Genomic DNA, 27,683 nt, shown 5'->3' on the forward strand with positions numbered 1-27,683 from the left:
GTCAGGCAAACTCGATACAATTTTTCAACGAGATTATGAGCTGGTAACAGACAACTTTGATGCATTTGTGTTGGTACTGCATGATGATTTGATTAATAAATTAGAACAATACAAATTCAGCATGCTTATGTCAGTGACTGGTAAGAATAAATAAACTTCTTGAGGACGGGCTTTCAAATGGTACAAAGCCTGTGTGGCAGCAAATAACAAGGGCAAGTCCCAGACTGCTCGATAAGCCAGACGCAAGCAATGAATATTCATGCGAAGGTGACCAAATGCCATGTGTCCAGGGACAAAGAATGTAGCTTTCTTTACAGAACGGAAAATTTTATCCCAGGTGGCAGCAGCCTGAAAAGAATTGAAGGTGACGGTGGGTAATCAGCTGAACATCAGCCTCCGCACGACCCCGCAGCTGACAGGACTGCTTAATGGTACCAGCAGTGGTACCAACACAACATTGAGGAGGAGCAGATGGATTATATTTGGGCTTGTTACTAAAGGCACTGCTCTGTCTGCTTCTTGAAATATGGCAATTTTTGCAAAAAAATGCCTAAATGAGTAAATTACTGGAAAATGTGCCTTAGAGTGAAAGGCTCCAAGAACTAGATATGTTCAAGTGATCAGGGAAGATGTCGGTTGATCCCAGACCTCAGGACCATACGTGAACCCCAAAGACTTGATAAGACTTCTAACTCTACCAGGAAGGGTAGAAAGAGATCTGTGGCTGGAATTTGAAGTCAGAGGCCAGGTGGGATTTTCTATGGTGGCAAAAAAAGCACTGAATTTTCTGCCTAAAAATATGCTCAGATTTCACTGTTGCTTTAGAAGCCAGTTGATGTATAGAAAATTTGTGGTTGGTGCTCCTTAGAAGGTCCTCCTGCAAGGTAACAATATCCCTTCCCATCCCCGTTTGATGTGGATATTTATGAACCTATGGAAGTGGCTTTGGTGCTTTTGCCTTTGTGAGAAAAATGCGATATTTTGATGAGCAGTTTTTTAAAAAATATTTATTTATACTCCATTCAAAACCTAACTTTTCTTTTTAGACAGACTGCCTCATAGCATATTCCTATGTTGCTTTGTGGAGGTGAACGCTCTGCTTTTCTCCAGGATGTGGTCTTGCTGGCTGAGTCACACCATGTTCCATGCACTAGTCTCCTCTTCTTGCTGAAGTGCTACATTGTGGCATTGAGACAGCGGTCCTCATTCTGCTGGTGCAGGAGAGTGAGACTAAAGTAAGACTGAAGACTTCAGAATCTGATGACTACTTGATTTCTAAGTTTCCATCTCTGTGCCTAAACCTCTTCTATTGTAATCTAGTGGACTAAGCAGTGTCCTCATACCAGAGAAAACTAGACCCTGTTTCTGAGATCCTTATTTGTGGTAACACCATTGCCTAACTGAGCATTCGGGATTGAACCTGGCAGTGGTGTCATTCGTAGCAGTTCTCCTCCTGTAATGAAAAGCATTAAGGATTGTTGCCAGCCTCTCACTCTTCAGCCACTGTTTAATGCTGTTTCTGAAGCTCAGTGAAGACAATGCAATGGTTACCGCTGACTTCATGAATATTGGCTCAGTCCCTAACAGCACAAGCTCCTACTAATTTGAATGAAAACAGTAATCTTAGCTTTGATGGCATCTACAGATTTTGCACCAGAGCTGGGTACATATGACACATCGAGCAGCACATTATATATATTTCCTGTAGCCACAGGTAGCTCATTTCAACAGTCTGCAGTCCAAAGCAGTTAAAATCACAAATGATTTGCTCCTTGCAGCAGCTGTCATGGTGTTTTGCCGTGGGAGATCGCCCCTGTAAGCTGCGGTGCTGGAAGCACCAGCCTGCTGCCATGGGTGCCCGACCTTGCCTGCAGCACAGAGCAGCCGGGGGAGGCAGGCACAAAATGCACCGTACTCCCCCGTACAGCTCCTGACCCAGCCCGAGGGAAGGCAGCGCCAGGCTGATGGACTCAGAAATCGCCCTGCTATTTTTATCCACTTTCCTTCCACCGCTGACGTGTATCTTTGCTTCTTGGTCCTCAGAAAGCTTCTACCATGTCTCCATGGTGACTGCGGTCAGAGGACAGATTTCCTTGCTGGTGTTAGCACATCCAAAGTGACATCCATCTGGTCTTGCACGGCACCGTGTTTGGCAACCGCAGGCATTATGTGCGAGAGCTGGTGAACTTCACGTGAACTAACGAAGTCTTTGCCAGGCTCTCCTTGCCCCTCCTGTGTTGATCCAGTCATGGTACATCATGTTTTGGGAATTTCTTTTATCCCTTTCTCACTTAATTCAGTGATGATACTGGGATATTCAGACTGGCAGCGTTCACCCTCAGCAAGCAGCAGTGAGTGAAGCCCGAGGTGTGCTCATACAATTAGTGTAGTTGTATTTATATCTTGGAAGATGAAACAGCAAAAGCAAATGCAGAAAGCCGCAGCAGTGTGCATTGCCTGCTCTCAGTCCTGCTCTTCATCCCTGCCCTGCCTCAGGTTCCCGCGCAAGGACAGCTCTGCTGCACCTGATAATGCCTGGCTGGGAATGTGACCCTTCCAGCATTGTTTTCACAACAAAAAATAATAACAATAATAACTGGCTGCTTCCAAGGGAGGCAGCGTTAAACCTTGAGACCTTGATATCCAAGGGTGTCTCTAGGGCTGGCAGTGCTTTTTGGAGGAAGCTCCGCCATGTCCTTGGCTGAAGATGCCTCTTGGGTTGTGCAGCTTGGGGGGCACATGCTGGGGCTTGGCAGCGGGTGGGATTTTTAGGATCAAGCTGAAAGGTGGTTTGGTGTCAGCAGGGATTTTTCTTTGGGATCACAGTCAATGACACCTTCTCAGGGTGGGGGTGACATCGTTTATGGGGCTGAGGGACAGGCTGGGGCAGGAGGAGTAGAAGTTCATCCCTCCCAGGGCAGGGTCATGCCTTTGCTCTGGGCAGTGACACAGGTTCGTTCCCGCTGGGACCTCCCCTCATGGCGGGTGGCAACACAGCAGTGCTGTGGGGCTGTGGCCCCTCACAGGGGAGGACATGGTGTCACTGCCATGGGGCTGTGTCCCCTCAAGGCAGGTGTCACTGCCATGGGGCTGTTTGTCTTCAAGGGGATGGCATGGGATCTCTGCCATGGGGCTGTATCCCCTCGGGGTGGGTGTCACGGCCATGGGGCTGTGTCTCCTCATGGTGGGTGACACTGCCATGGGGCTGTTTGTCTTCAAGGGGATGGCATGGTGTCTTTGCCACGGGGCTGTGTCCCCTCATGGCGGGTGTCACGGCCAAGGGGCCCGTGTTCCCTCACGGCGATGCCGCCACAGGGCCGCGCCCCTCAGGGAACTACCGAAAGCGCGGGGCCGCGCCCCGCCAGGGAAGCTCCGCACCCGCCGCCCCGGCGGGCCCCGGCCTCGCCCCCCCCCAGCGCCATGGGGCCGCCCCCTGCCGCCGGGCCCTCCCCGCCTCTCGGCTGCCGGGCGTGCGGCGGCGCAGGCCGCGGCGGGGCCTCCCGCCCGCCCGCACTACATTTCCCGGCGTGCCGGGCGCGGCGGGGCCGGGCCGGGCCGAGCCGCGCGGAGCGGAGCGGGCGGCCCCGGTTGCTGGTGCTGCCCGGGGCGGGGAGGGCAGGGCAGGGCAGGGCAGGTGGGTCGGCCGGCCGGCCGGCGGAGTCCCATGGAGCGGGGGAAGATGGCGGAGCTGGAGAGCTTGGAGACGGCGGCGGAGCATGAGCGGATCCTGCGGGAGATCGAGAGCACCGACACGGCCTGCATCGGCCCCACACTCAGGTGCGGCGGGACTCGGGGCGGCCAGCCAGGGCGGGGGGCTCGGGCAGGCTTCGCCTTGCCCCCCTCTCCCAGGGACTTGGAAGCAGTGAGGAGATTTTGTGTTCTTATTTTATCAATAGTGGTCTCTGAGAAGTGCCCGCAGCCCCCTCGCTTCCCCCGCCTGGCTCCCCGGGGGGCGGGAGCGCCGTGAGTGGCGACCCTCGGTCGGCGGCCGCCCCCCTTCCCGGGCCGGGGCCGCGGGGTGGCCTCTCCCGGCCGGCTGTGGTGGCAGCGCTGTGGCCGGCTGACCCCCCCCCCGGGCCGGCCCGGCTGCCCCTCCTCGGGGCCTGCGCCCCGGCCGGCCCCCGGCAGCTCTCGGGGTGACTGGCGTTGCCCTCCCCGACGGGGTGTGGGTCAGGGAAGGAAGGAGGGGGTTTTCCTCCCCTTCGCCCAGAATCTGTCAGAGTTATTCATATAAACCGCTGCCTGCCCTTTTTGTTGATTTCTGGTCATTTCACAAAAACCATGGCTAATTGTGAAGCAATGGATATGGGTACAATTACCATCCTGATGATGATATGAGTTAATGCCTCTGTTTGCTTAATGGATCCTTTGTTCTCCTATTAAGCATCTTTTCCCAGTGGTTCTTGCAGTATCCTTCAGCTGGGAGAAGCTGTGGCTTCATCTGCTGAGCTCTCCTCCTGCCCGAGGAGCACAGATGGATATAGCTGTGTGCCCAGGAGTGCTGCCCGTTTGCTTTTCCTGAGCTTGGGGCTGGCATTTTAGCCTTTTAGGTATTTGTGATGCTGATTAGGATTTTGCAGCAGTGGCTTCAGCTGCGTTGTTAAATCTGAAAGATGCGGTAGCTGACTGTTTAACTGAAGCCTGCGTCTCATGAGAAACCACCTGATGTTTTTTTAAAAATACTGTATTTTACATGAATTATGGACATCTAAGACCTTTCCTTGCTATCCAGACCATGTGCTATTAGTATAGCTGTATTTTGTATATTGTAGAAGCCATATAATGGATTTGGCAAACTGAGACACCTCGTCCCTCCTTCCCCCTCTTTAAACAGAAGTTCTCCAAGAAACTTCATATCTAAACCAAAACACATTACTTGCAATGCTGAGCACAAGCGTGTGTGTTGTTCTCTGGAAGGCTGATGATACAGATGGGTAGAGGATATTTATAGCTTATCATAACCAAACTGATCAGGCTGAGAGGTGGGGAAAGGTAGAGGTGTGTTACCAGAAATACTTGGCTTCAAACTCTAAATAGTGGTATTATTGCAGACTTAAATTTGGTGCTAAGCTTTGCTGCTTTTTGTGGCAAGAAAAGCGTGGTGCCCTTTTGCAGGGCAGCACAGTCAATTTCACCTTCCCCTTTCAGCTAGTCTGCGTCGCTGCTGAGCTGGAAATCACAGTGCCAGGTGGGAGTGTTTGGTATAAACAGGGCTGGAACCTCCGGTCCCACCCCCTCTACAATAGCCCTTCATATCTTTTCAGTATTTAAGTTTTACAAAGTCATGGTTTTAAATGACTTGTGTGGCTGTCTTTAAAAATAAATGCTTTTAAGCTGTTTGACTTGCAGTGATGCTGCGGTGTGGGCACAAAATTAAAATGGAAAAGCTTTTCACTTGTGGAGCAATAGAGCACTGGATTTATCTTGCTATAGGGTTGCCTGTTCGTTTAGTTTTTGTGACTTTTTGCAGTTTTCTTTCAGAAGTTCTCCTGTGAATGAAGCCTTTACAGGTAAACTGAATGGTAGGAGATGCTGAGAATTAGATTATTAACAAAACTGAAAAAACTGGTTCAAATGCCTGGGAACTGCTGGAATGAAGAGTGTGGGTGTTTTCCTTCCATTTCGTAGCACTAAGTGCAGTTGATCTTGTTTCTCAGTATTAAGGGTAGATGAGGAGTTGGGCTTAATGTCTATCTTTGCATACCCAGAGAAGAAACTCTAATGTCTGGGGGAAGAAAGGTTTGTGCTTTGCTAGCATTAACTGTTGGAGCGCAGCGGTACTTCATCAGGGGTGGTATTAATGATGTAAGTGTAAGTAATACCTGCTCCAAGGATTTTTAAGAGTTGAAACTAGACCAGCCCAGGGTAAACATGATGTGCTGGAGAGTCCGGAAAAGAGGATGATGGAAACTTTAAAAAAAAAAAAAAAAAAAAAAAAGGTGACTCACTTCTTGTAGGCATCATGGAAGAAGTGTGTCTTCAGGAGCCAGCCTGGCTTCCCTTCTAGGAACAGCAGCCCCAAAGCACAGTTCAGAAAAAGGCTGGACGGCTGGGCTTCAGCTGCCAGTGGGGCCTGTTTGCAGAATTACGCTTTTATCAGTTTCTGACTCGGCAGAGTGAAATATTCTGTCTGCAGCTGGTGTGTGTTGTCCTGGCATAGTGCTCAAGGCTGAGTTGCTATTATCAGAGGGTGACGGAGGGGGGGGAGTTAAGATGTTAAATTTAAGGTCCAAAAAATTCATCTGTCTGGGTGGGTTTGTGTCCCACCCATCAGGGAGAGCATTTTCTGTTAGAAAAATAGCAAGTGTAGTAATTCTTGCCCTGGGGCAGGGGATGAAAAGATGCCTTCTTGAAGTCCCTTCCAGCCCTATTTTTTCTGCTCTGTTCTTGCTGTGATTCTGGGATTCAGTGGCATGAGCCGGGACTCCATTGTGCTGGGCAGTGTGCAGATGTGGGATGAAGCCTGCCCCTCCTCAAGGAGAGGAATTTAATTCGAAATACAAAATGGGAGATGCCATCAAGGTGTCTCTCTTTTCCCTTCCCACCGCCCAATACCCGACAGTGAAAGTCATTGTGTTTGAAGGAGGACACTGAACAAGTTCAGTGAGTCTTTGTGGGGATCCCCTTGAGTCTGCAATGCTCCTGGAATCAAAATAATCCTCTTCAGGATGTCTTTCCTGCTATTCAGCCTCTACTAATTATATCCATTGCTTCTAATTCCACTTCCTTCTGCTGTTCTAATTCCTCTTTTTCCCCCCTCCTTGCGTTACACTTCTTGGTTTTGCAGAGTATTTTTGGATCTCCTCTCTGTATCTAGGTTTCTAAGAATCACTTAATTCTGCGGGATCAGGTAACCTTCTAGGGGAAAAGAAACTTTCTTGCTTAAAACCACCTCTTGGCTAAGCTGTGACGCTTGAATACTCTGATTTTTATTATGCTCAATTGACTGATCAAGTTTGTTGCTCTTTGGTGATTTTTCTGTAATTTCAGCAGGTTGGTTGGTTAGGTTGTGTTGTGGGTGATTTTTTTGTTAGTTTTTTTTGTGTGTGTGTGTGTGTGATGGGAAGCTAACCCTGGTCTGTAATGTTCTAGCTGTGCTCACTGGAAGTGAGGATGGATGTCTCTGTGGTTTCTAATCAGTTACTCTTTGAGAAGAGGCTAGTCCCTCACTCTGCAACCTCATACAGCATTTGCTGAGCGATTACTTTATTTGCATGGCTGATGCTGTCTTGCTTTCTTCTGTGATTCACTTATTTCCTCCCCTTATCTTCTCCCTAGTTCTTTGTATAAAATGTCCTGTGCTTTGTGCTGTACTCCTAGATTATAAATGATCGACTCAAACTGGTACAGAATAAAGGCAGGAAAAACAGGGAGATTGTCTTGTATGGCACCCCACAAATGTGGGCTGTATACCTTCAGTCACTTTTCCCTGTGCTCAGCCTGTCATCTAAGGAGGAGTTTGTGTGACTATCTGAATTGCTAATAATTTTAGAAAAAGTTCTTGATTTCAGCCTGCAGGTGTTTTACTGTCCTTTCCTGTGCTCCTCTGCAGTGTCCTTTAACACCTGGTGTCTCCTCACTGTTTAAATACTGGCTTGTGTTTTCAAGTCACTACTTAATCTTTTTTTTGATTATACAGCATGAGCTCTGCAAGTCTCTTGAAAAGCCTTTTCCTGCTCTCGAGCTGCATTTGCAGCTTTTTGAAATTGGTGAAGGATTTTTAAACAGCATTTGATAAATTAAAAAAGCCCTATCTGGCCACATAGGTGTAGTTACAGTATTCTTGCTGTCTCCTCTCCGATTTAGATGCAGATAAAATTACATCGGTACTGTAGTAGTCTCCTGCTTGTGCACTGAGAGCTTCTCCAGTCTCTCTTCTCCTCAGCATTGTAACAAGAATTGTTACTTAATGCAGAGTTATTTTCTTGGGGGCACAGTTGTTTGTAGCTATGGATCACGCTCCTCGTTGCTACATCTGTACCTTGGCGCTTGGTTCTCCTGTAGTGCAAATTGCTGGGAAGGATCAAGATTTCCAAGCGATTGTTCTCCACGGCTGTCTGATTTCATGGTTTGTTATTCTTCCAGCTTTTGTGTCATCTGCAAATTGTATTATCGGTCTTTTTTTCTCCCCCCCCCCCCCTTTTTTTTTTTTTAGATATATATTTGCTTTCTAGATTGTTCTTTCGTGGTTGAGATTTTATCAGTTATGTTGGGATTAGTACTTGCCTGTGCCCCTTTAGAAAACTGAGACATTTTGTATTGCAGACAGCAATTAATCATCCAGTCTGTGCTTTTATATAGAACTATATTTTTAATAGGAGTTTCATATCTGTCTGCTAATTATGTGTTTGGAGAGATTACAATGTTGTTTTACCCAAAAATGAAATTAAGCATACTTGATAGGGTAGTGTTTCTACTAAGCAGCTCTTGACTGAGGTTAAAGCAGGACTGTAATTCAGCTCTGTTCCTTGAATCCTTTATCAACTCTTCCATGACTGTGTCTGGGATTAGTGTTGCTCTGGCTGACCTGGAACTACCTGGCTGATCCGTTTACAGTGCTGGCAGCGCGCTGTGTTCATCCCCTGCCTGTAACCTCCCCCATACTCAGGTTCATCTTAAGCAGTGGAGCCAGAGGTCCTCAGCTGCCTTTTTCTTTAAGGATTCTGGGTCTTCTGGCTTGAATTCTTGACAAATAATGTTCTCATCTGGGACTAACGGATCTAACTAACCTCATCTCCCATAGGAGCATCACCTTAGGTCCTTCTTGGTATCCTCAGGCTCTGGCTGGCTCTCTGGGGGGAGCATTGAGATGAACGTGTGGGAGCCAGAGGTGCTGTTGCTGCAGCCCATCTTGCTGACATGGTTCGGTGCTACCTTGGGTCCAGGCTGGAGCAATGTCACAGTGCACATAGCAGCAGTTTGTCTAAGATCCTGACTCCTGAGCTGGTGCTGATGTCCTGGAAGGGGGGATGTTCTCTGGTTTATTCTATAGCTTCAAATGGAGCTGAGCTGGAACTATTACAGCCCTGTTCCTGTGTCATTCAGGTTTCTGGTGCTGGACTGGGAAAGCTGAGGCTTTGCTCTTAGACACAAACTTATGGAGGGGGTCCAGCAAGTGCTGGGGCTCTCACTTAGCCCCTCTGAGCTCCCCAGCATCTCCTTAGTTGAAAGTTGCAGCATCAGTACAAGCCTGGTGGTAAACCTGGCTGGAAAATGGATCTGGATGGAAAAATAAACCAGTTAAAAAACGTTTTGTTTCAACACAGCTCTGCTTCAAGGTGTTTTGCTGTGTGGTAGCACAAATACTGTTTCCAGCCCAGGGAGGAGGGTGGAGATGGGAATGTGGGACTTGGTGATGGCAAAAGTCACAGAATCACAGCATGGTTGGGGTTGGAAAGGACCTCTGGAGATCTAGTCCAATCCCCCTGCTAAGGCAGGTTTTCAGCTGGACCAGTTCACCCCCAATTTATCTTGGGCTTGTTTTGTGCCTTCCCAGCATCTAGACTGGCACATGGAATTTGGTGACGGGGTACTGGGTCTGGAGGGCAGCTGTGGTATTAGACATCTAATGTCTATGAACTTGAACATGTCCTTCTTCCACAAGCTGTGTGCAATTCCCTCACCTGGTACAAGGCTGTTTTATTTGGTTGGGGAATGTAAGTGGTTTATGGTGGGTTAGGTGAACATGGAAACCATGACACAGTAATGAGCAGAAGCAGCAGACTTGAGTTTTCTGGGTTGGGTGCTAAGAGCGAAGGCTGGCCAAGCTGGTCCTAATCTTTGCTCCAGGGGGTGAGATGAGGATAATTGTCTGTGTTACAGATGTGAAGCAAGGAGTAATGATAGGCCTCTGGCTTAACAGCTTCCCTATTTGTATTTTGGAGTGTAGTAGTAAAGATGGTACAGTGTCATTCTGCTTGCTCTTGGGACCACCTTTACTGGTGGTAGGGGGCTGTGATTGCTGTGGTTTGTCCTTCAGCCAAGCCTGCCTTGCATGAGGAGAGAGGAAGGAGACCCTGGATCAGCTTTGGGATGAAGTGGACCTTCTCTTGCACATGCTGGGGCTGGATAAGAAGCACCTCCTCAAGGTCCCAGGCACAGTAAGAACTGAGATCATCTGAAAATCATACACAGTATCTGTAAAAAATCCCGAGGTTGAACACTGTGAGAATTTACATGTTAACAGGGCTAAAATGGTACTGAGTTGTTGTTCTGACTTAGCACCCTTCAGCTGTGCCACGTGCCACGCTTTGCCTTGGGTCGCGAGTCCCATCTCTACACATCCCATCCCTTGCTTTACACAGTAATTCGTGAAATGCTAACTGCCAGCAAAGCAATGCTGTGAAGAAATAGCACAGAACGTCTAGACACTAACTGTTGGCCACAGAGCTTGCTCAGGAAGCTGCTTGTAACAACTGTAAATTGTCTGCTAATAAAAGCCTTGCAGGATCGTTTGAAGCATCTTTCAGCCCATTCTCCTGCCACCCAGACTGGGAAACTGCAATCTCCTGAAAATGAGCCTGGGTCTCTGTTCATATGTACATAATTAAGCGTCTTTTAAAAGACAGTTCATTGCAATACTGCTTGAATTATATTAGCATTCCCTTCTGGTCAGGCTGATGCTGTTTAGCTCCAGGTTTTGTGTTGTGGAGAAAAAAGTATCAGCAGCTGCTTCTGTGAAATAATCTTCTATTGGCATTAGCGGTCTGTTGGGAGATGGACTGGTCTGGTTTAATGTGTCGAGCATCGGCAATCTCTGCCTGAAGGTATGCCTTACTTAATTATCTCAGATTTTATGGATTCTTTCCTGTTTGCAGTCCTGAAGTTTTGCAAACAATTTTGAAATGCTGAAATCTTATATTTCATATAACCCTTTTTATTTCAGTCTGCACCCTGATGCAGTCTGAAGGGAACAGTTTGCAGGAATGTACTGCTTAATTATTTATACCTTGTATTTTCTTGGCTTTTCTTACAGAAGTACATTCCTTTATGGAATTTAATGAATCACTGTCAAAGAACAGATTTATCAAATGCCTGTTCCTATTCTGTGGGATATGGTCCTGTGTCTGGGCTCTCGGTAGCTCACTGAATTTATTTTCCTACTTACCCTCCCAGCACCTTGTCTGCAGTAGCAGTATGTGACAGCAGTGTTATGAGGTAGTAAGGTAAAAGGGGATATTTCGCTTGAATCTGTGGGGAAAGGCTGCTCTAGTAACCTGTCTTCGTGGCTTCAGGAGTTGTTACTGCATATGACTTAGCAGTATTTCATCTCAAGCTGGCAGCTGAGCTCATCTTTAGAGCTCTCTGCTGTCCTGCCTACAGAGGATTGCAGAATAGTAGTAGCTTGGGAGCTTGGTTGATTGTACTGCTGTAGGCAGAGTCCTGTGGCATTTCAGTCTGCCTAGACTGTCCTTTCTGTCATGCTCTTTCTGATACCACTTCTCATGGTTTGAAGGATTTTTTTCTTTTTCTAAAAATAAATAAATGAACTGGCCTTTAGTCTGTGGCTGCAGAAGCCTAGTAATATGACTTTTTGGATATTTTTCGCAAAGGAGAGCAAACACAGCCTTTGGAGGAAAAAAAAAAGAAATGACTGGGATTGCTTAATCTGGAGAAGACGAAGACAAGCACACAATCAATCTTCAAATGCAGAATAGACTGTTGAGAAGATGAAGAAAAGCTCTTCTTTCATGACTGCGTGCAGGCTGGGGTCTGGACTGCAATTGCAGCAGTGGGGATTTAGGATAGATGCAAGAAAGTGTCTTCTGAGACAGCTGTTTCTTTAGCTGAGAAAATCATGAAAATGTTCATGCTGGTGGCATCATAAGCTTTTCGTCTTCATCATCCCGTACCTGAGGGTAGTGAGGAGTAGGTGATTATCAAATGAGATACAGAGCAAATACAGATACATGCTTCTGGTGTCTTGTAGTCTGCACTTTAGAGCCTTTCAGCACAGTTTGTACCAGCATTTCTCTGTTCAGGAGCATCCCATAGATCTCTTCTCCACAACTCTCATCAACATTTTAGTCTGCTAGTGCTCTTGCCCTTAAAACATTTTACAGTGATGAGTTCTGTGGTTTAATTGTGGATTGTGTATTCCTTAAGGGTTTAAAATTGGTGGGTTTTTTTGCTAGGACAAGGTCTAGGCATTCACAAAGGATTATAAGAAATAGTAAGTCAGTCTTTTTTTTATTTTTTTTTTGCCTTCCAAGCTGAAGGTTCATAATCAATTCATTCCATTCTCCTGGTAAAGCTGTTTTGAATTGCTCATTATCCCTGTTGCTTTTCTTCCTATCTTTTGTCATGCAGTTATCGCCTTTTTGTGATGATGCTGGAAAGATCAGAGCTGCACATGGTGATCAAGATGCAGATTCACTTCTTGAGATTAAGTGGCACAGTGATGTTTTCTGCTTTACTTTCTCTCCTTGCAGTCTCTGTGGTCTGAGCCAACACTTCCGACAATACAACCACAATACTGCTGGTGTCCCTCCTCAGCAGTAGTAGTTAATTCGGAGCACCTTGCTGTTGGTGTATTATAAAAGGTTTGTCCCCACGTTGTTCCTCCCCTGCAAGTGTCTTGCTTTACACTGCTGACGCTGAGCTGTATTTGTTATTTTGTCACCTTATACTCGGTGTTGTAAGATCCTTTGCAGCTTTTCCCTTTGGGATTTATGCAACTCAATAGCTCCGTGTCCTCTGCGAAATGTCATCTTGATGTTCATCCCCTTCTCCAAACCACTGTGAAACACTGAACTAGAAGAATATCAACCATCTATTTTTTCATTTGAATGCTTTTAATTCATGTCTGTTAGGTTGACCAGATCCCCCTTGTTAACAAGTCTGACTCCTTCAAAGAGTGCTAGTGAATAAGATGTGAGTGGCACCCAAAGAAACTGTTGTCTCCACTGGATTGTACTTTTTATGTGTTTGCTAACTATTTCATAAAAAAGACTTCTACTTTGCTCAGTCACATTTAGTACTTTGTAGCTTGCAGGATTCTTCACTCACTGCAGAAGCCACTAAAGAAATTAGTAGCATGTTTTCCATATTCCGCTTTTCTCGCGGTAACCACAATATTAGTGATAGATTATTGCTGACCTGGTGTTTGTGGCCTGGCAGTTTTGTCTAATGCACCTTGAGTGTTCTGGAACAAACACAACTGTTTGTTTTACTGAGCTGGTCTGAGTGTCTTCTATTAACTTCTCAGTCTGCAGCAGCTGGGGAAGTTTTGGGGCAGAAACTCTGTAGTCCTATTCGTGGGATGCTGCAAACCATTTTTCCAGCCATTGCACAGCAGAGAAGTTTTCCTGAAAAGGCTCCTGTTCCCTTGCTTGCTCTGGCAGGTTTCCTACTTCTGATATTTGAAGAAGCTACTAGCTTATTGTATATTAACTAATTAGCTTTTCACATGCCTCTTCCCACCCCCCCACCCCCCCCCCCCGGCTTATATTGTATGTGTGCTTAGCTTACTTGAATTTGTGCTCTTTAATTTTCCAGAGTTGGAAAAATTTTCTTTTATTTCTTGAAAGCCTCCTGTACTGCTGTTTAACCATGGTGGCTGAGGGTGTGTATGTGTGAATGTTTGAAGCCTGTTTTCATAGTTACTATACTGCTGCCTTAGAGCATATAAATATGTCTTTTAAGCAGTTTCGTTGCCACCCACAAGCATTTAATACTTCTAGCTGTTCCTTTTTAATTTCCTTTTTGGGTAGGGAAGAAATGAAGAAGCACGCTTTTTTCCTCCTTTGTAGTGATACGCGACAGTAACGGTTTTCTTTCTGCTCCTACAAAGGTGCTTGGTTTGGGTATTTTACCCTGACTGTTGCAGAGAGCCTGGCGTTAATTCTGAGCACTTCGCAGGGTTGGAGCAGAAGTGCTTTCTTCTGTAGGTTGTCCTGACTCTTGGCTAACAAACCCCCCTGACAAACCTAAATCCTTAATCTTGTCATGGCTCCCTCATTTGCCTACAGAGCATCTTGTCTGAAGGGTAGGAAAAGTAGGGTAGCTGTACATCTGTCAGTAGTGCGTTAGGGAGGGTTGACCGTGTGGGGGGGACTGAAGTGAAGAAGGTGGTTTCTGGAAGTCCTTTCCCTGTGGATCAGTAGGGTACTTGACTTTTCTTCCATTGGTCTATCTGGTCATGAGCAGAGGTCCAAAAGCGATAGCTGGGCTGGTTGTGATGTCCTTTCAGTAGTAGGTGGTGCCATGCAGCTTGGTCCTTTGCCCATCATGAATTCTGTATGGTAGTTTTGGGGGGGTCAGTGTGTTTCTACCTTTCTGCTGAAGCTTGGCTTACTCTGCTTGTGCAGATCAGCTGCCTCATGCATGTGAGACTTGTGGCATTTCCAGTAAGCACATGTCCAAGCTTCTGGGGAGAGTTTGTCCCACTCACTGGGTTAGGTGCCAAAGTTTCTTGAAAAATCTGAAGACAGGAGTCCAGGCTTTTTGATTTCCTGTGGCTGTACCTTGGGAAGTAACATTCTTTAATGAAATCTCTGGACGCAGTTTTAGGTCGTTGTAAAGAATTGCTCCTTTGTAATATGCAGCCTGTTTTTCAGGTGCCGTCTGTCTTGCAGAAGCGAGGATGCACGGTGTGCCTGTCTGCTGGAACTTCCTCTCTCTGCTTCCAAATCCATTTTGATTTGGAAAGTCCGTGTACGGATAATTATCTCTCCTGCTGGGTTGGCTTTAGGGCTGGCAATTTGCTCAGGCAAGACACACACACACACACACACACTGATTTGTGCTCTTTCAGTCACTTAGACACAAAGGAGCTGAGAGCAGCATTAGCTGAGGCAGAACAGCAGGTGAGCAAATCCTCTGTTTCTGCTGCTTCTCAACCATAGCTATTAAGAAAGCTGAGGATGAGGCTAGTCATAATCCTGCTTTTTGGGGTGAACTGGTGCCTTTGGGATTTTAAACTACAGGTGGCAGTGATGGAAAGGTCCGAATCTGCAAAGGCGAGCATTTTCTTCCTGAAATCCCTGTAGCACGTTAGGTTCTTGTTTAGCAACCTGTTATCTGATCTGTTTTTTTAATAATTTGCTTCTGGCCTGCATGTCCAGTGTGCTGTGAATGTGCCCAGTGTTGTCCCTGGTGTGGCAGGAGCACATGAGTAAGGGCACTCTGTGCACAGGGAGAGGCTTTTAAGGGTGCTGTGGAGAATGACCTGACATGTCTGTGTGACATCCTCATGTCTGAGCAGGACTGTCATGGAGCTGATTTCACTTTGTGTTGTCCTCTCTGGGTGCGGTGATGTGTCCTACACAATAGATGGCAATGCTGTGAGCGCACATGTCCTTGCACCGCCCTGGGTGGACGAGGAGGAAGCCTGAAGATCTGCCCTTGGATGTATTAATAGATGAGGATTTAGCTCAACAGTTGTGTGATGAGCTGTGGCTTGGGTGTCTTACACTCATAAGCTGCTGTCCCAGTGAAAGAGTTTCTTGTGTTCTTGAAAATCCAGAACTGATACACAGAGGGACTGAAACCTTCTTGAGCTCAGGTGTCCCCACAGTTGCCGCTGCTCAGTTTGGAGATGCTATGCTTCGTGTTTTGTGCCAAGGGGGTAGGGGTGCTGGTAAAGCTACAATAACCTTGCCCCTCCTCTGTACCTCTCTCCCTGGGCCAGCCTGCTGATGATTCATGTGCATCCCAGAGGAGCTTTTTTTTTTTTCCCCCCCCGCTCTTTCATCTCATCATTGAAATAATTTCATGCTTCCCTTTCTGTGACAAATAAAGGTCCAAAAGTCTCTCCCAAGCTGCTAGCTGGTTGTGCTCCCGCCCCATGCAGTACCTTCTGCGGATGTCAGGGCCAAGGCTACTGACACGGCAGAGCAGGGTGTGTGGCTGTGACTGATGCCTAGTTATGTGCTTGCTTTGAGTTTCAGGTTTGCAAGAGCAAGCGAACAAAATCTCCTCCTTAAAATCTGTTAGTAATGTTAAGAGATTTGCCAGGCTTGCCATAAAAGATTCACTTGAGAAGCCAAGTGGTTGTTGTGGGTTCCCCGCCCCCCATGGCCATCCAAGAAGAACAGAAAGGGAAAAAATGAGTGTAAAGAGTATTTTTTTCCTCTCTGCTGAGTAATGAAGAGCTCAAAAGTAAGATAAGTTGTTGGAAATGTGTAGGCGGCTCTTGGCAGTGTTTCAGGTGATGGATGAGGCTGTAGACTTTACTTTCAGGCTGGTGTCTTGAAGCACAAGTGGATAGGAACTTCCTTACTAATAGATATACTCTCCTGGAAGATGGTACCCATTAACAGAATATTTTCCAAATATCACTGTTCATAAGCTAGCCTTTGTTTTCCTTCTGGGTGGATGATTGTTAGGATCTAGAGAGAGTAAAGACAGCTGAACCATCTTGTGAATCCATTTCCTTCTTTCTCTGTCTGATTTGGAGAGAATTGGACACCAAAAGATTATAATCTGACTTTGTTAGAGAAATTATATCCTTCTTGAAAGGCTGTTAGAGTATATCGGTATTGTTCTCAGCTTTCCCTTTCCTGAAAGTTTACATAATATGATGCTTCCTTCATAAGCTGGTGTGATGAGCCTGAGCTGGGTGGCATGTACAGGTGTGGAGAAGACAACCAGAACTGGTGACCTGCATTGGGAAACTGCTGGAGGACATGAAGCTGAGGATGCAGTGATAATTGCGTGCGAGTGAGAAGAGTTGGCTGGGGCTACAGCAAAATCCAGGAGTGGAGAGCTGATGCAGGGTATGGGATGTTAGGCGAATAGGCTGAACGAGTGGTCTGGTTTTGGGGTGGGAATGGAGGAAACTGATGGCTTTTAAATTCAGAGTGAATTTACCTGTGGTCTTGCTTTAGAAACCAACCTCATGGGATTTTCCTGTGAGTGAGATGTTGCCTTCAATAGAAATAGAAACTCCATGCTCAGCTCTTTCAGTAAGAGTATATGATTCTAGATTAACCCTTCAAGTTTACAGAGCTCGTTGCTAATCACTTCTTAAAAGGAGGCTAGAGATCTGCTCACCATGAATGCTTTGTGAATCTTCTGGAGCCATTGGTCTCTCAAATCAGTTTTCCTTTGCTTAAAATTTCTACACCTGTAGAGATTTTCTATCTCTGTGGTTTCAGGATGAAGTATAATTTGTTTATGGGGGTCTTCAGAGTTAGAATCACTTTCTCATGCTGCAGGAAAGGTGCAGGACTGAGAACAAAACATGTTCCACCAAAGCCAAAGACCCCAGCTGGGGAACGAGGTCCCAGCTGTGTTGTGCACTGACATATAAGAATGGTCTCTGTCCTGATGGACTGTTGTTTTTCAGTGTCTTGTGACTTTGCCTGTTTACTTTTGTAGATACATTTTTTTCTTAAGCTTAACATCATCCTTTTGAAGCAGTGGAAGAGCATTTAATTGATAGGTAATGTCCATGAAATGCCCGGGTCCTCTCATAAAGAACTGAAATCAGATATGTCCTCGTATTTGGCCAAGCAACTTCAGCTGAAGCATCTTTCCTGGAGGGAGAGTCCAGGAATTTCACATACTCCATTTGGGGAATATGCATTTTCCTTCTCAGTTTCTTCTAGAACTTAACTGAGATGCCAAAAGCATTTCAGCTAGCGAGCAAAAAGGCAGTGCTTGCTGTGGCTGCACGGTTGTGTTGGGGATATAGATTACGTGTACATGTGTAGCAGAGCTCTTTTGGATGCTAACCATGCTGCACTTGGCATCTACTGCTTCTGAAAAAAATACATGGTAGATGGCTCACCTGTCTTCTGCCTCCTGTTCTGAATAATCCCTTGTGCTGCTATCATGCTTTTAGTCTAAAAAGTTCATAGATGTCTGGGAAACTGAATAATTAAAAGTCATAACTCTAGTTCAAGTTAAAATGCTGTTGCATCTGTCTTGCATCCTGTAGCCCAACACAAACTGGGGGGTATTTTGCCCATAGGACCTGAGCAGGGTGCTCAGGGTGATCACAGCCCTGAGCTGTGTGGGCTCCAGGGGCTGCTCTGTACAGCGCAATGCAGGGAGCTTGGCTAGCTCGCCTGGGAAAGGTGCAGTCTGTGTTACTGATTTACTTCTACTCTTTTGCCCTGGGTGCTTTCACTGAAACTGAAACAATCTTTCAGTTTTAGGTGGAATCCTTCAGCAGTATTTGATGCTGTGGGACCTCCTTTGCATTTAAGTGCTAGAGAAACCCCACTCTGAGCTTTTTCTTAGATCCTGCGCTCCCATGCAGGACTATAGAAGGCTGCTTTTTAAGAAGAGTTCTCTTTGGCCTTTCAATATGTAAAGAGGCTTATAAGAAGGTTTGAGAGATACTTTTTACCAGGGCCTGTAGTGACAGGACAAGGGGCAATGGTTTTAAACTGAAAGTGGGAAGATTTAGATTGGACATAAGGAATTTTTATGGTGACGGTGGCGAGGCGCTGGCACAGGCTGCCCAGAGCAGCTGTGAATGCCCCATCCCTGGCAGTGTCCAAGGCCAGGCTGGATGGGGCTGGGAGTGACCATGTCTAGTGGAAGGTGTCCCTGCCCATGGCAGGGTGGTGAGACTGGGTGATCTTTAGGGTTTCTTCCAACCCAAATCATGCTGTGATTCTATGAAACAAAGCAACAGAAGCTAAAGCCGTGTAGTGATGGTTATCTTTGTGATCACCCCTCTGAAATGGTAGCACAGCATGTGACGCTGTGGTCCTGGTAAGAATTTTACTTTTTTTGCAATGCAAGCTGAGTTGGCCCGAACAGATAGGGACATTTATGTTCTGGATAAGACAAACTGGAAATTGGAGTTTTCCAATTTGTCCTGTAATTGTGGTCTTTGCTGCAGGTGTGGATTTATCTTGCAGTCTCTGGGAATTTGGGTGGCACTCTCCAGTGACCAAAATGCATGCTGCAGTGTTTGAGACAGCCCGCTAACAGCGGGGTAGCACAGGCAGGGTAAAAATAATAAATAAATGTGTTTTTCAGAAGCAGAAGTAGGTTTGGAGCCATGCAGTACTATTAGGTAGATGGTTCCTCCACGTCTGCCTGCTCCTACTTGTTAGCAATTTTTTGGAGTGAAATTATGTTAAGAAAAGGTTTTAGTCTTGAATTTATCCGTTGACAAAAAACCTCCCGACTAAACCAACAGCTTCTTTCAATATACTTCATCATATGTTGGTCCTGCTTGTTCACTTCTTGGTTCGGAAGCAGCAACTAAAAATGAACATCTTTTGTTGGTATTGTGCCATGAATTGTTGCATGCCAGACAAACTTGCGTGCACTTTATTTTGGAGAGAATTCCAAATTAGGTGCTGGAAGGGAACTTGATAGATGACACATCCACGGATTGCTGTAAAATATGTCAGGGGTGTTTGTGTTTTCATAAAACCCTCCCATAGTATTGTGGAGTTAACTCTTTTGACACAAATAGTTGTAATAGGAAAAAAACCCACTGGTACTTTTATTATCATTTTATGGACCTTCTGTCCATTTTATTTGTCTGCTCTTAATCTTCATTTGTCTGTTTTTTTGATTTATTTTTTAAACTAAATATATGAAAATCTGAAGTTAATAACAAAATACTCTCTCCTGGGAAGTGCGATCTAATTCCATTCCTTTCTTAATCTCTTAAATAATAGAGATTCATGCAAAATAACCTTGAAATGAAGTTGTGTTTTGTTATTTTCCTTAAAAACAGCTGTCTGTTGGAGATCTAGGTGGGGTCAAACACAGGCTTTCTAATGCCTTGATCCAAAGCACTGTGAAATGCCCAGTAGCTGGGATGCACAGCACAGCTTTGTTTGGACTTGAGGCTTGTTTCTTTGGGTTGCCCTTTCTGAATGGGTCTGTGTCTTGTCCAGGACAAGATTTTGGTCATGTAGGTTAAAAGCATAATTGCTTTTACTTTTTCTTGAATGTTTCTAGTGATAATGCTCAGATTTGGGTCAGGTACTGGAGTGTAATATGCAGGATGCTCAGTTAGTCTGAGGGTAATAAATGCAAATTGGGCTAGTTAAGCAGCGCTTTCATTTTTATTGGAAACTATACGTAACAATAATAAATGACAGTTGAGTTAGAAGGGTAAAATATGAGGGATGTAGGTGCTTAAGTGCCTTTATTCTCCCCGACTGTACTCAAAGTCCTAAATCTTTAAGAGGTAATAATAACAGAACCATGTTTAATTACACACGTGGATAAAACTGCACTGCAGAGGCTGCACACAGCGGCAAGGGCAGAAAAATAAATGGAAGCTGGAAATAAAAGCAGGAAGTGCAAGCTGAGATTCAACCTGGCTCAACCCAAGTGACGTTTATTTGAAAAATAACTTGCCTTTGAGTGTCTGGCAGTGTACACAAAAATAAAGCTCCTTGTCAAGAGGAGAATATAATCTAAAGCAAAGAGTCCTGATGGGAACAGAGCACTTGAAAGGTACTGCCAGTGGGAATTTATTGTAGAAATCCAGTTGATTTTGTGTTTGCACAGTCTGTAGTTTGTGATATGTGCTGGCTCTGAGGACTAGGTATGTACCTGCTGCTCTGCCCGCAGCCTCTGTGCTGCAGGGCTTGGCATGCTTAGATCTTCACCTTGCTTTCCTTTTTCCTTCAGGGAGAGGACCTGAGGAGAAGGGAAGTCAGTGTTGAAAGACGGGACGGGGTGTGGGAGAGCTCCAGGGAAAGGAAACCACCTCGAGATTGAGATTGTCTGACTGTTTAGCTAGCTGAACGCTGTGATGCTGATAGCCCCAAAATGTGCTGTTAATTGTCTCCTTGTGCTTCCAAGTGTCGACTGAGAAGATGCTTCATCCAAGCTCAGCCTCAGTGACTGAGGTTGGGGTAAGAGCAGCAAGACTGTGTGGTGGGTGTTTTCTGAACCTCCGAAGTAACAAAAGTGAAGCTGCAGAAGCAAGCTGAAACTGCTGCTCTGATTGAATTGCCCCCAGCTTAGTTTATTTTACATGCTTTTTCTCTATACAAAGTACACATGCATAAATTCAAACACAAATGTGCTTTGCTGAAAGTCTATGTGCTTTTTCATGTTGGAGTGAAATATACTTGTCTGAGTTAGAGAAAGCAGCATTTTTCTCTTCTGAGTCGTATCTTACACTAGCAGAAAGGTCTGTTACAGGGTTGTAAGGAGCAGTCCTGCAAAGGCTAGTTCAAAAACCAGGGTGTTGATATCCTTCTGCATATTCCATGTGACACTTAGGAATGCTTTAACAGGTTGGTTTTTTTTTTCCAAGTCTGATGTCTGTGACTCAGTCTTCTGGGGACCATCCCCTTCCATAGGGCTTGCAGCTGCAGCTCTGCTGAATAAACTGATAGATGTAGCACTCCTATCTCTGCAAGCAGTGTGAGTATCCCTGTTTTCTGCTCTATTTCTTGGGAGAACTAGCTAAAAGTCACAGGACTACGAGGTATCTTAAGGCATTTCTTCAGCTGTTGCATATGAAGGTATTTTTCTTCAATCCTTTTCATGAATTTGTGAAAGTTTGATGCTAGTATCCCTGCAGTCTGCAACTTCCCTTGGCTAAGAGAAATACAACCAGGCAGGGACAGTGCAGATGCTCTGGCCTGGCCCCATCAGTGCAAAGACCAAAGGCTGTCCCAGGAGTGCTGATAACACAGTCTCCATTGGTCTCTGCTCAAAATCACCAGCAATTACTGTGTCTAGTGAGGGAGTTTTTTGACCTGACCATCTGCTCACCAGGGACTGGGCTGAACCCTGCGTTAGAAATGCGAGCTGGTTTGGTAAGGTAAAATACAGAAAACCACTTCTGTCCTATTTTCAGTTGAGTGAACTGTTGCCCAGGGATGACTTTCTTCACTAAAATCTGTGTTTTTTCAGTATTTCTTCTTTCTTGGCTGCTACTTGCAGTATGTCTGTGTGTGAATGGGATGCTTGCATCCAGTCCTTTAGCTGGTATTGCTGTAGCAAGCTGGGTATTAGGTTTTCCACAGAAACATGTTATGTGGTGTCAAAACTTTAGAGTTTTTTGCTGTGTTTGCTCAGAAAAGGTAAAATAAAGGAAAAATTTGTTTATTTTTGGTGTGTGATTGTCCAGGAGTTTTGGGAGAAGCTAGCACTCCTAAGTGGGGAGGGATAATACAAACAGATAAATTCCTGTCTGTAAGATGAAAAATGCCATGAAAAAAGCAACGACTTCACGTTGGCAGAGATACAGAATAAAAATTGCTGTATTTAGGGTAATTGCATTTTGGAATGCTTTCCCTGAAAGATTTTAAGTTTTAAATATAAGAATTTTGGTCTGCTTGCCCACCGTCTGGCAGGAGGGAAAGAAGTAGGTGTGTTTCTGGAAGCTTGTAGCCTGGTCTGTGTGTTCATTCTGGCAGGGTTGGTAATTACTGGTCTGTTAATTTGTGGCATTCAGGAGGTGTCATTTAAACTGAGCAACAAGAAAATTCAAAGATAAAGCAGTTCTGCATGGGAGATGTCACAGAGGTGTTTGTGTGAGGTTCTTGGGACCCTTTGCTCACAACAAACTCCTGCATCTGTCTGTTGTGGGACTTTTTTGCACTTCCCAGCATGTCTCAGTGGTCCACATACAACATGAAATGAACTGACTCTCCTACACTGTGGCATGCAGGCTAATTCAGATTCAGAAATAATTGCATTTCTGGAGCCAGTTGGTCTGACACCACTAAACCAGAAGTCTGAGGCTGGTAGTGAGATGATTTTATGAATGTGAGGGCAAACAGGTTGCTCCTATTTTTTTTTTTTTAAGTGCATTTGCATCTTTAAAATAATGAGGCATTCCAAGCATTTCCCTGTTCCTAGTGGGTTGTTTCCTCTTCCATCAAGAGGATTTGGACACAAGGGAACTGTTCCAATTCTGGAATCATGACTCATGGCCTCCCTCTGCTATCAGATTCGAGATATATATATTTATATATATATATATATATGGTTTTATACTACTAGATAGCTAAATTTCTGCTGCAAGCCCTTCACGTGAATACTTCTCCTTCCCTTCTCTTTCCTGGACAATAGCACTTTTGTTCTTATTTTTGTAAGACCACACAGCAGTGATGATTGCCTCATCTGTCCTGTTATTTGTTTAATGCAATTGGATGCCATGTTTTGCGTCCACTCCAATTGTTGTGGTTTCCAGCTGTTACATGTAAACTTCATATCTATACATGTGTATGTATATATGTGTGTATCTACAGACAGGCCTTTGCAGGTGCTGCGGGGGCTGACCCAGCTCTTGTCTGGGGGTGTGCTTTTCTCACGTGACATTTTGGTAGACTGGATATTTCTCTGAAGTCCTCCCCATCGTTGTTTTCAGGCTGAAGCACAAACTGGAAGGCTGTTTTTCACTTAGGCTTTCCGCTGCTCTTTAATGAGCTCTTGGCTGCTTTTTTGAGTCTCCTTAATATGGATTGTATTTTTAGAGCAGCTCATGCTTGAAACGGCTACAGCTGCGTAAAGATAATTCCTCAGTTGTGAGCTTCACTGTCTGAACTGGCTGAAAATAGCCATTCCCAAGGGGTAGGTGGAGGAGCACACGTGTGCGAACGTCCAGCTCCGTGCAACTGCTCCAGTGACCTGTGTCTCCGTTCACTTGTATGTTTGGGAACAACATGGGTACAGATTATGTGGGAAGTTTGATGTTTTTTTGGCTTTTATTTTCCTGTGCCCCAGCTGGGATGGAGAAGGTGGGCTGGAAAAACTGGGGGATGATTTGGGGACCTGATTCGGGTTTGGAGGAGGACGAACCCCGGAGCTCCCAGATTTTGTTGCTAAATGCCTGATGTATATGTGCTATACCATCTCTCCCTGAGCCATGTTGGGGTTGCGCACCCACCCCATGGCATGGGGAGCGGGCTTCAGTGTAGCTGGGGTCTGTCCTTTGCTATTTAGGGTCACTGTGGATAGTTTTGTGTTGAGGCAGACTGCCTCACTGGGACTTCAGTCCAAACCCAAGACCTTCTGTAAAGGCAGGAGCTGCATTAATTGACTGGCATCAAACTGATCTTAACTAAACCAGTGTGCCCTTTCAAAGCTTTGAAGTGTGCCTTAAATTCATATAACTTAATGCTGCAAGGCACCCATTTCAGCTGGCTTTCCCACGTGGAGCGTGCAAGCCTGGGCGGTTGCTGGCATGGTGTGGGCAAGAGGGACAAGTCCCTCTACAAGCCAAGAAGGTGGGACTCATAAATAGTCGATTGTCCTGATCTAATCAGGAGCCCTATTTTTACACATCCTGTGCCGTATGTGTTTTGTTTCTTTTTTTTTTTTTTTAATTGAACCAGTGTACTATGGTGTTTTTCCCCTTGCCCACTTCCCAAACAGGAAAAGTCAGGACTTTATTTTTTCCTCTCAAGGAAGACATTTAAAGTGCTGCTGAACGATCCCCGTATTTTGACAAGCCAAAGGTGTAAATATATGAGAGATGGTGTTTAGCTCTTCAGTCTTCATGTAGGACGGGGCCTAAAGAAATCTCTTCTGCAGGACACTGTTCAACAAAACTGCCTTGGGTGGTTGCTGTCTTTGCCTTTTGTTGGCTTGAAGGTGAAGTGGCTTTGCAAGCTGATCTTTTCTGGGGAAAATACCCAGAGATAAGAGGGTTCATTTACTGTGTGGGGTAATGACGTGCCTCTGGGAAATGGCTCTTCTTGTTGGGGCACTGCTGGGTTATCACAAGGGAAACTTCTCTTACCCAAAAGCATCATGAACCAAATGCATGGAAGGTGCGTTGGGAGGGGATGTAGCTGGAGAGAAGATCCCCTGATCGGCGCCAGCACTCCTCGCTTTCCACTTTCTCTGGCTAAAACCATGATAGAGTTGCAAACTGATTTAAATCCCACCGAGGAAATGTTTGGTGTGCCCTGTTTGGGCTGGATTAGGCATTCATGGATGTAGTAACTTCAGAATGATTCTGCCTGCTTGGGAGTTGCCAGGCTGCTCTGTTTATGAAGAAGATCCGATGGCCAGGATAGCCCCTCCTGGCCTGGAAATTCCTGGGTCCTGTGATAACGAGCAGCTCTGCAGCCCCAGGGCTGAAGAACAGATTTAAGAGCACAGCATTGCATGGTCCATAGTGTATGGACCATTGCTGGAGGCAAATCACCCTGCAAAATATAATAGCTTCGTGCATAATTTCTTTGTTTTCTACTTGTGTGTGTGGGGTGTTGTGTTTGGTTTTTTTCATTTTTTTTTTTTATTTTATCTGAATTTTCCCTTTGGGGACACCAAGGTCCTTTGAAGCAAATTGGCTCCAGGCCTGAGACATTACATGTTGCCTTTTTAAAATTCCTTTTGCACTATCAGTTGGACACAGCATCCTTTGCTTCCTGTCCTAAATAGCTGCAGAGAGTCGCTTTGTTCTGCCTTGGTAATAGTTGTGTTTTGAGTAAGCACATGAAGCTGAAGTCTGAAAACTCTCTAGGAACCCTTGAGAGGTGCCCCCCCTCATTTGGGGTTATTAGTGCTTCTCAGTTACTTGCATTTGGGTTTTTTAGTGTTGTTCTGTTAAATGCACTTCAAAAATAAATAATGAGCTGCTTGCATTTTGAAACAGCTTGGTGATTTTGAAATCTGTGGCTGGAGTCTTGCATCTATGCAAGCTCAGAGCAGCAATGAGCAAGCGATGCTTCTACATCCATGCTATTTGTTGTGATGTTTTTTAAAGTCTGAGCGGTGGGTCCCAGGACCCCACTGGGGGAGCAATGGGCAAAGGGAGCCTGCATCCAGGAGTTGTCTGGGATGGAGAGGGATAAGGTCGAAGCGATGGCTGGCAAGATGGAGGTGGAAGGGTGAGTCTTGGCTCCTGGACTGAGGCACCTAAATGATAGCTTCGTTTAAAGGTATCGTAAGAGCAGCTGGTCAGCTGAATAGTCAAAGTACCACCTGCACTGCTCTGCAGGATCTGCCCTACCATTCTAGTGCTACATATTACTGTCATGGCCATGGTCTTTTAACTGGATCTCATCCAATGGATCCAGAAAAAAAAATTAGGTGATGCAGATTACTAATGAATGCACTGAAGAAACTATCTTCATTTTTGTTTGTCAAAGCACAATTTTTAGGGGCATTATTCTTAGCTGTTTTTGTCTGAAAACTGCTGACTTGCTGTTATTTTGCTGCTTCATTATACTACAGAACCGTGCAGATTTAATTTTTTCCCTCTTTTGTCACACGCTTGGTGGATGCGGGTAGATTTGCAGCCTTTGGACTGGGAGCTGTTTCTCTTCAGTCCTAGCAGCAATGAGAGATTGTTGCTCTGTAAAGAGGAGGCTTTTTGTAAGTTGTGCAGCCAGAGTTTCCCTGCTTTCATACCTTTTCTGGAACACATTTTTCAAGGGAGATTTGCAGAAGTCTTTCTAGGTCTGGAAAAAATTCATCTAGAAGTCTGTGTTCTCTTTGCTGTGCATTAAATGCTCATGTTAGTTGCTTGTTTACAGGCCCTGATGTATCCTGATCTTTAGTTAATGCAGGAAATTAAATATTTTGCTATCTCTTTACCCTCAATCTCTTGGATTTCTCATAAGTGTTTTTTTCATTAGCCTGTTAGAGCTAGATCTGTTGTAAGAAGTATAAATATCCATGTGCTAGACATTAAGGAATGTAAAGTGGGGATGCTTTTACTCAACTCTTGAGTCAGTTCAGAATGCTTTTAATCAATTCTTTTTTTCTTGTTGCTGAAGGTACTTGCTTTGCTTGAGGACTGATGAAGCTTTGTGATAGCTGGACAAACCTGATGTTAAGTATGGATTTTTTTGAAATTTTTATTTTATTGTCTCCTCCCCAGAAGGCTATGCTGTAGCATTGAGAGAGGGGACCATGGTGTAGTGGCTGACTGACCAGTGATTACAAATCCCCCTTTTTTTGCAGCTGCCCTGGAAATGCTTGTTTGGGCTCTTTTGTTTCCCTGAGATGCTGCTTCGGCTCGGGGTCTCTTCCTTGTGGGTGGCAAAGGTGGATTTCCCTGCCTGTTCTTGTTTGTGGGAGCCTGCCCTGCTTCACTTGGCTTTCTAAATCCATGGTATGATTTGGCTGAGCTGTGGAAAATAGGGAAGCTTATGGGGTTTTGGGCATGCTGCTGCATAGTCCCAGGTGCCGCTTGGTTCAGTGGGACCATGGGACTTGGTGCCCTCTCAAACAGGGGCTGCCCTGGCTTAGATCGGTTCAGGTAGTGTTGTTCAAGGCAGGTGTGAACCAACGTGTTGTGGCTGTGTTCAGCCTCCCATCCTAACTATGTGAGTAGCATTGCTTTCACTAACAGTGTTATAAGCTTGTTTGTGGTTTTTTTTTTTCTTTTTGAAGTGTGAATTAATTTATCTACCCTGACCTTTGCACAACACAGATCATAAATTCCTGATTTGAGGCTGTGACCTTTGCTTGAGCCAGAGTACAACTTTGAGTTGAGATTAGGTGTCTTGCAAAGAGGCTGTGATGGAAAGTTTGTCTTTCTTGATTCTTTATTATCAGCGGATTACTCTGCTTGTAAAACACTGCCTTGTTCCTAATGGGAATTTGCCTGCCTTCAGTTCCTGGGTGGACAGAGTCCTGCTGCTGGAAGCGCTCCTGTGAAGTAATATTAGTGATTAAACAGTAAATAATCTTAACAGCTCAACTTACTCTATACATTGACTCCTTTATTCTTCTCTTTAAGCCAAACTAGATGGCACTTCTTAGGTCACTTGGAGAGCAGTTTGCCTGAGCGTTGTATCAGTATTTCCAAATCTGTTTCAACTTCTCCTTTCTCT

The 27,683-nt window shown here is 45.3% G+C and overlaps 1 protein-coding gene across 3 annotated transcripts in view; it reads left to right on the top strand.

Annotated features, from left to right (window-relative positions):
* The first annotated feature begins 3,467 nt into the window (after positions 1-3,467).
* The window catches only part of EXOC6B (exocyst complex component 6B), a 312,215-nt gene continuing 287,999 nt past the window's right edge, over positions 3,468-27,683 (top strand). For all 3 annotated transcript variants that reach the window (XM_056344728.1, XM_056344734.1, XM_056344741.1), the window contains exon 1: positions 3,468-3,777. In XM_056344728.1, coding sequence (XP_056200703.1) covers positions 3,665-3,777 — 113 coding nt within the window. In that variant the 5' untranslated portion in view covers positions 3,468-3,664. The remainder of the gene's footprint in view (positions 3,778-27,683) is intronic.

This window comes from Falco biarmicus, chromosome 1, assembly GCF_023638135.1.
Source record: "Falco biarmicus isolate bFalBia1 chromosome 1, bFalBia1.pri, whole genome shotgun sequence".
NCBI lineage: Eukaryota > Metazoa > Chordata > Aves > Falconiformes > Falconidae > Falco > Falco biarmicus.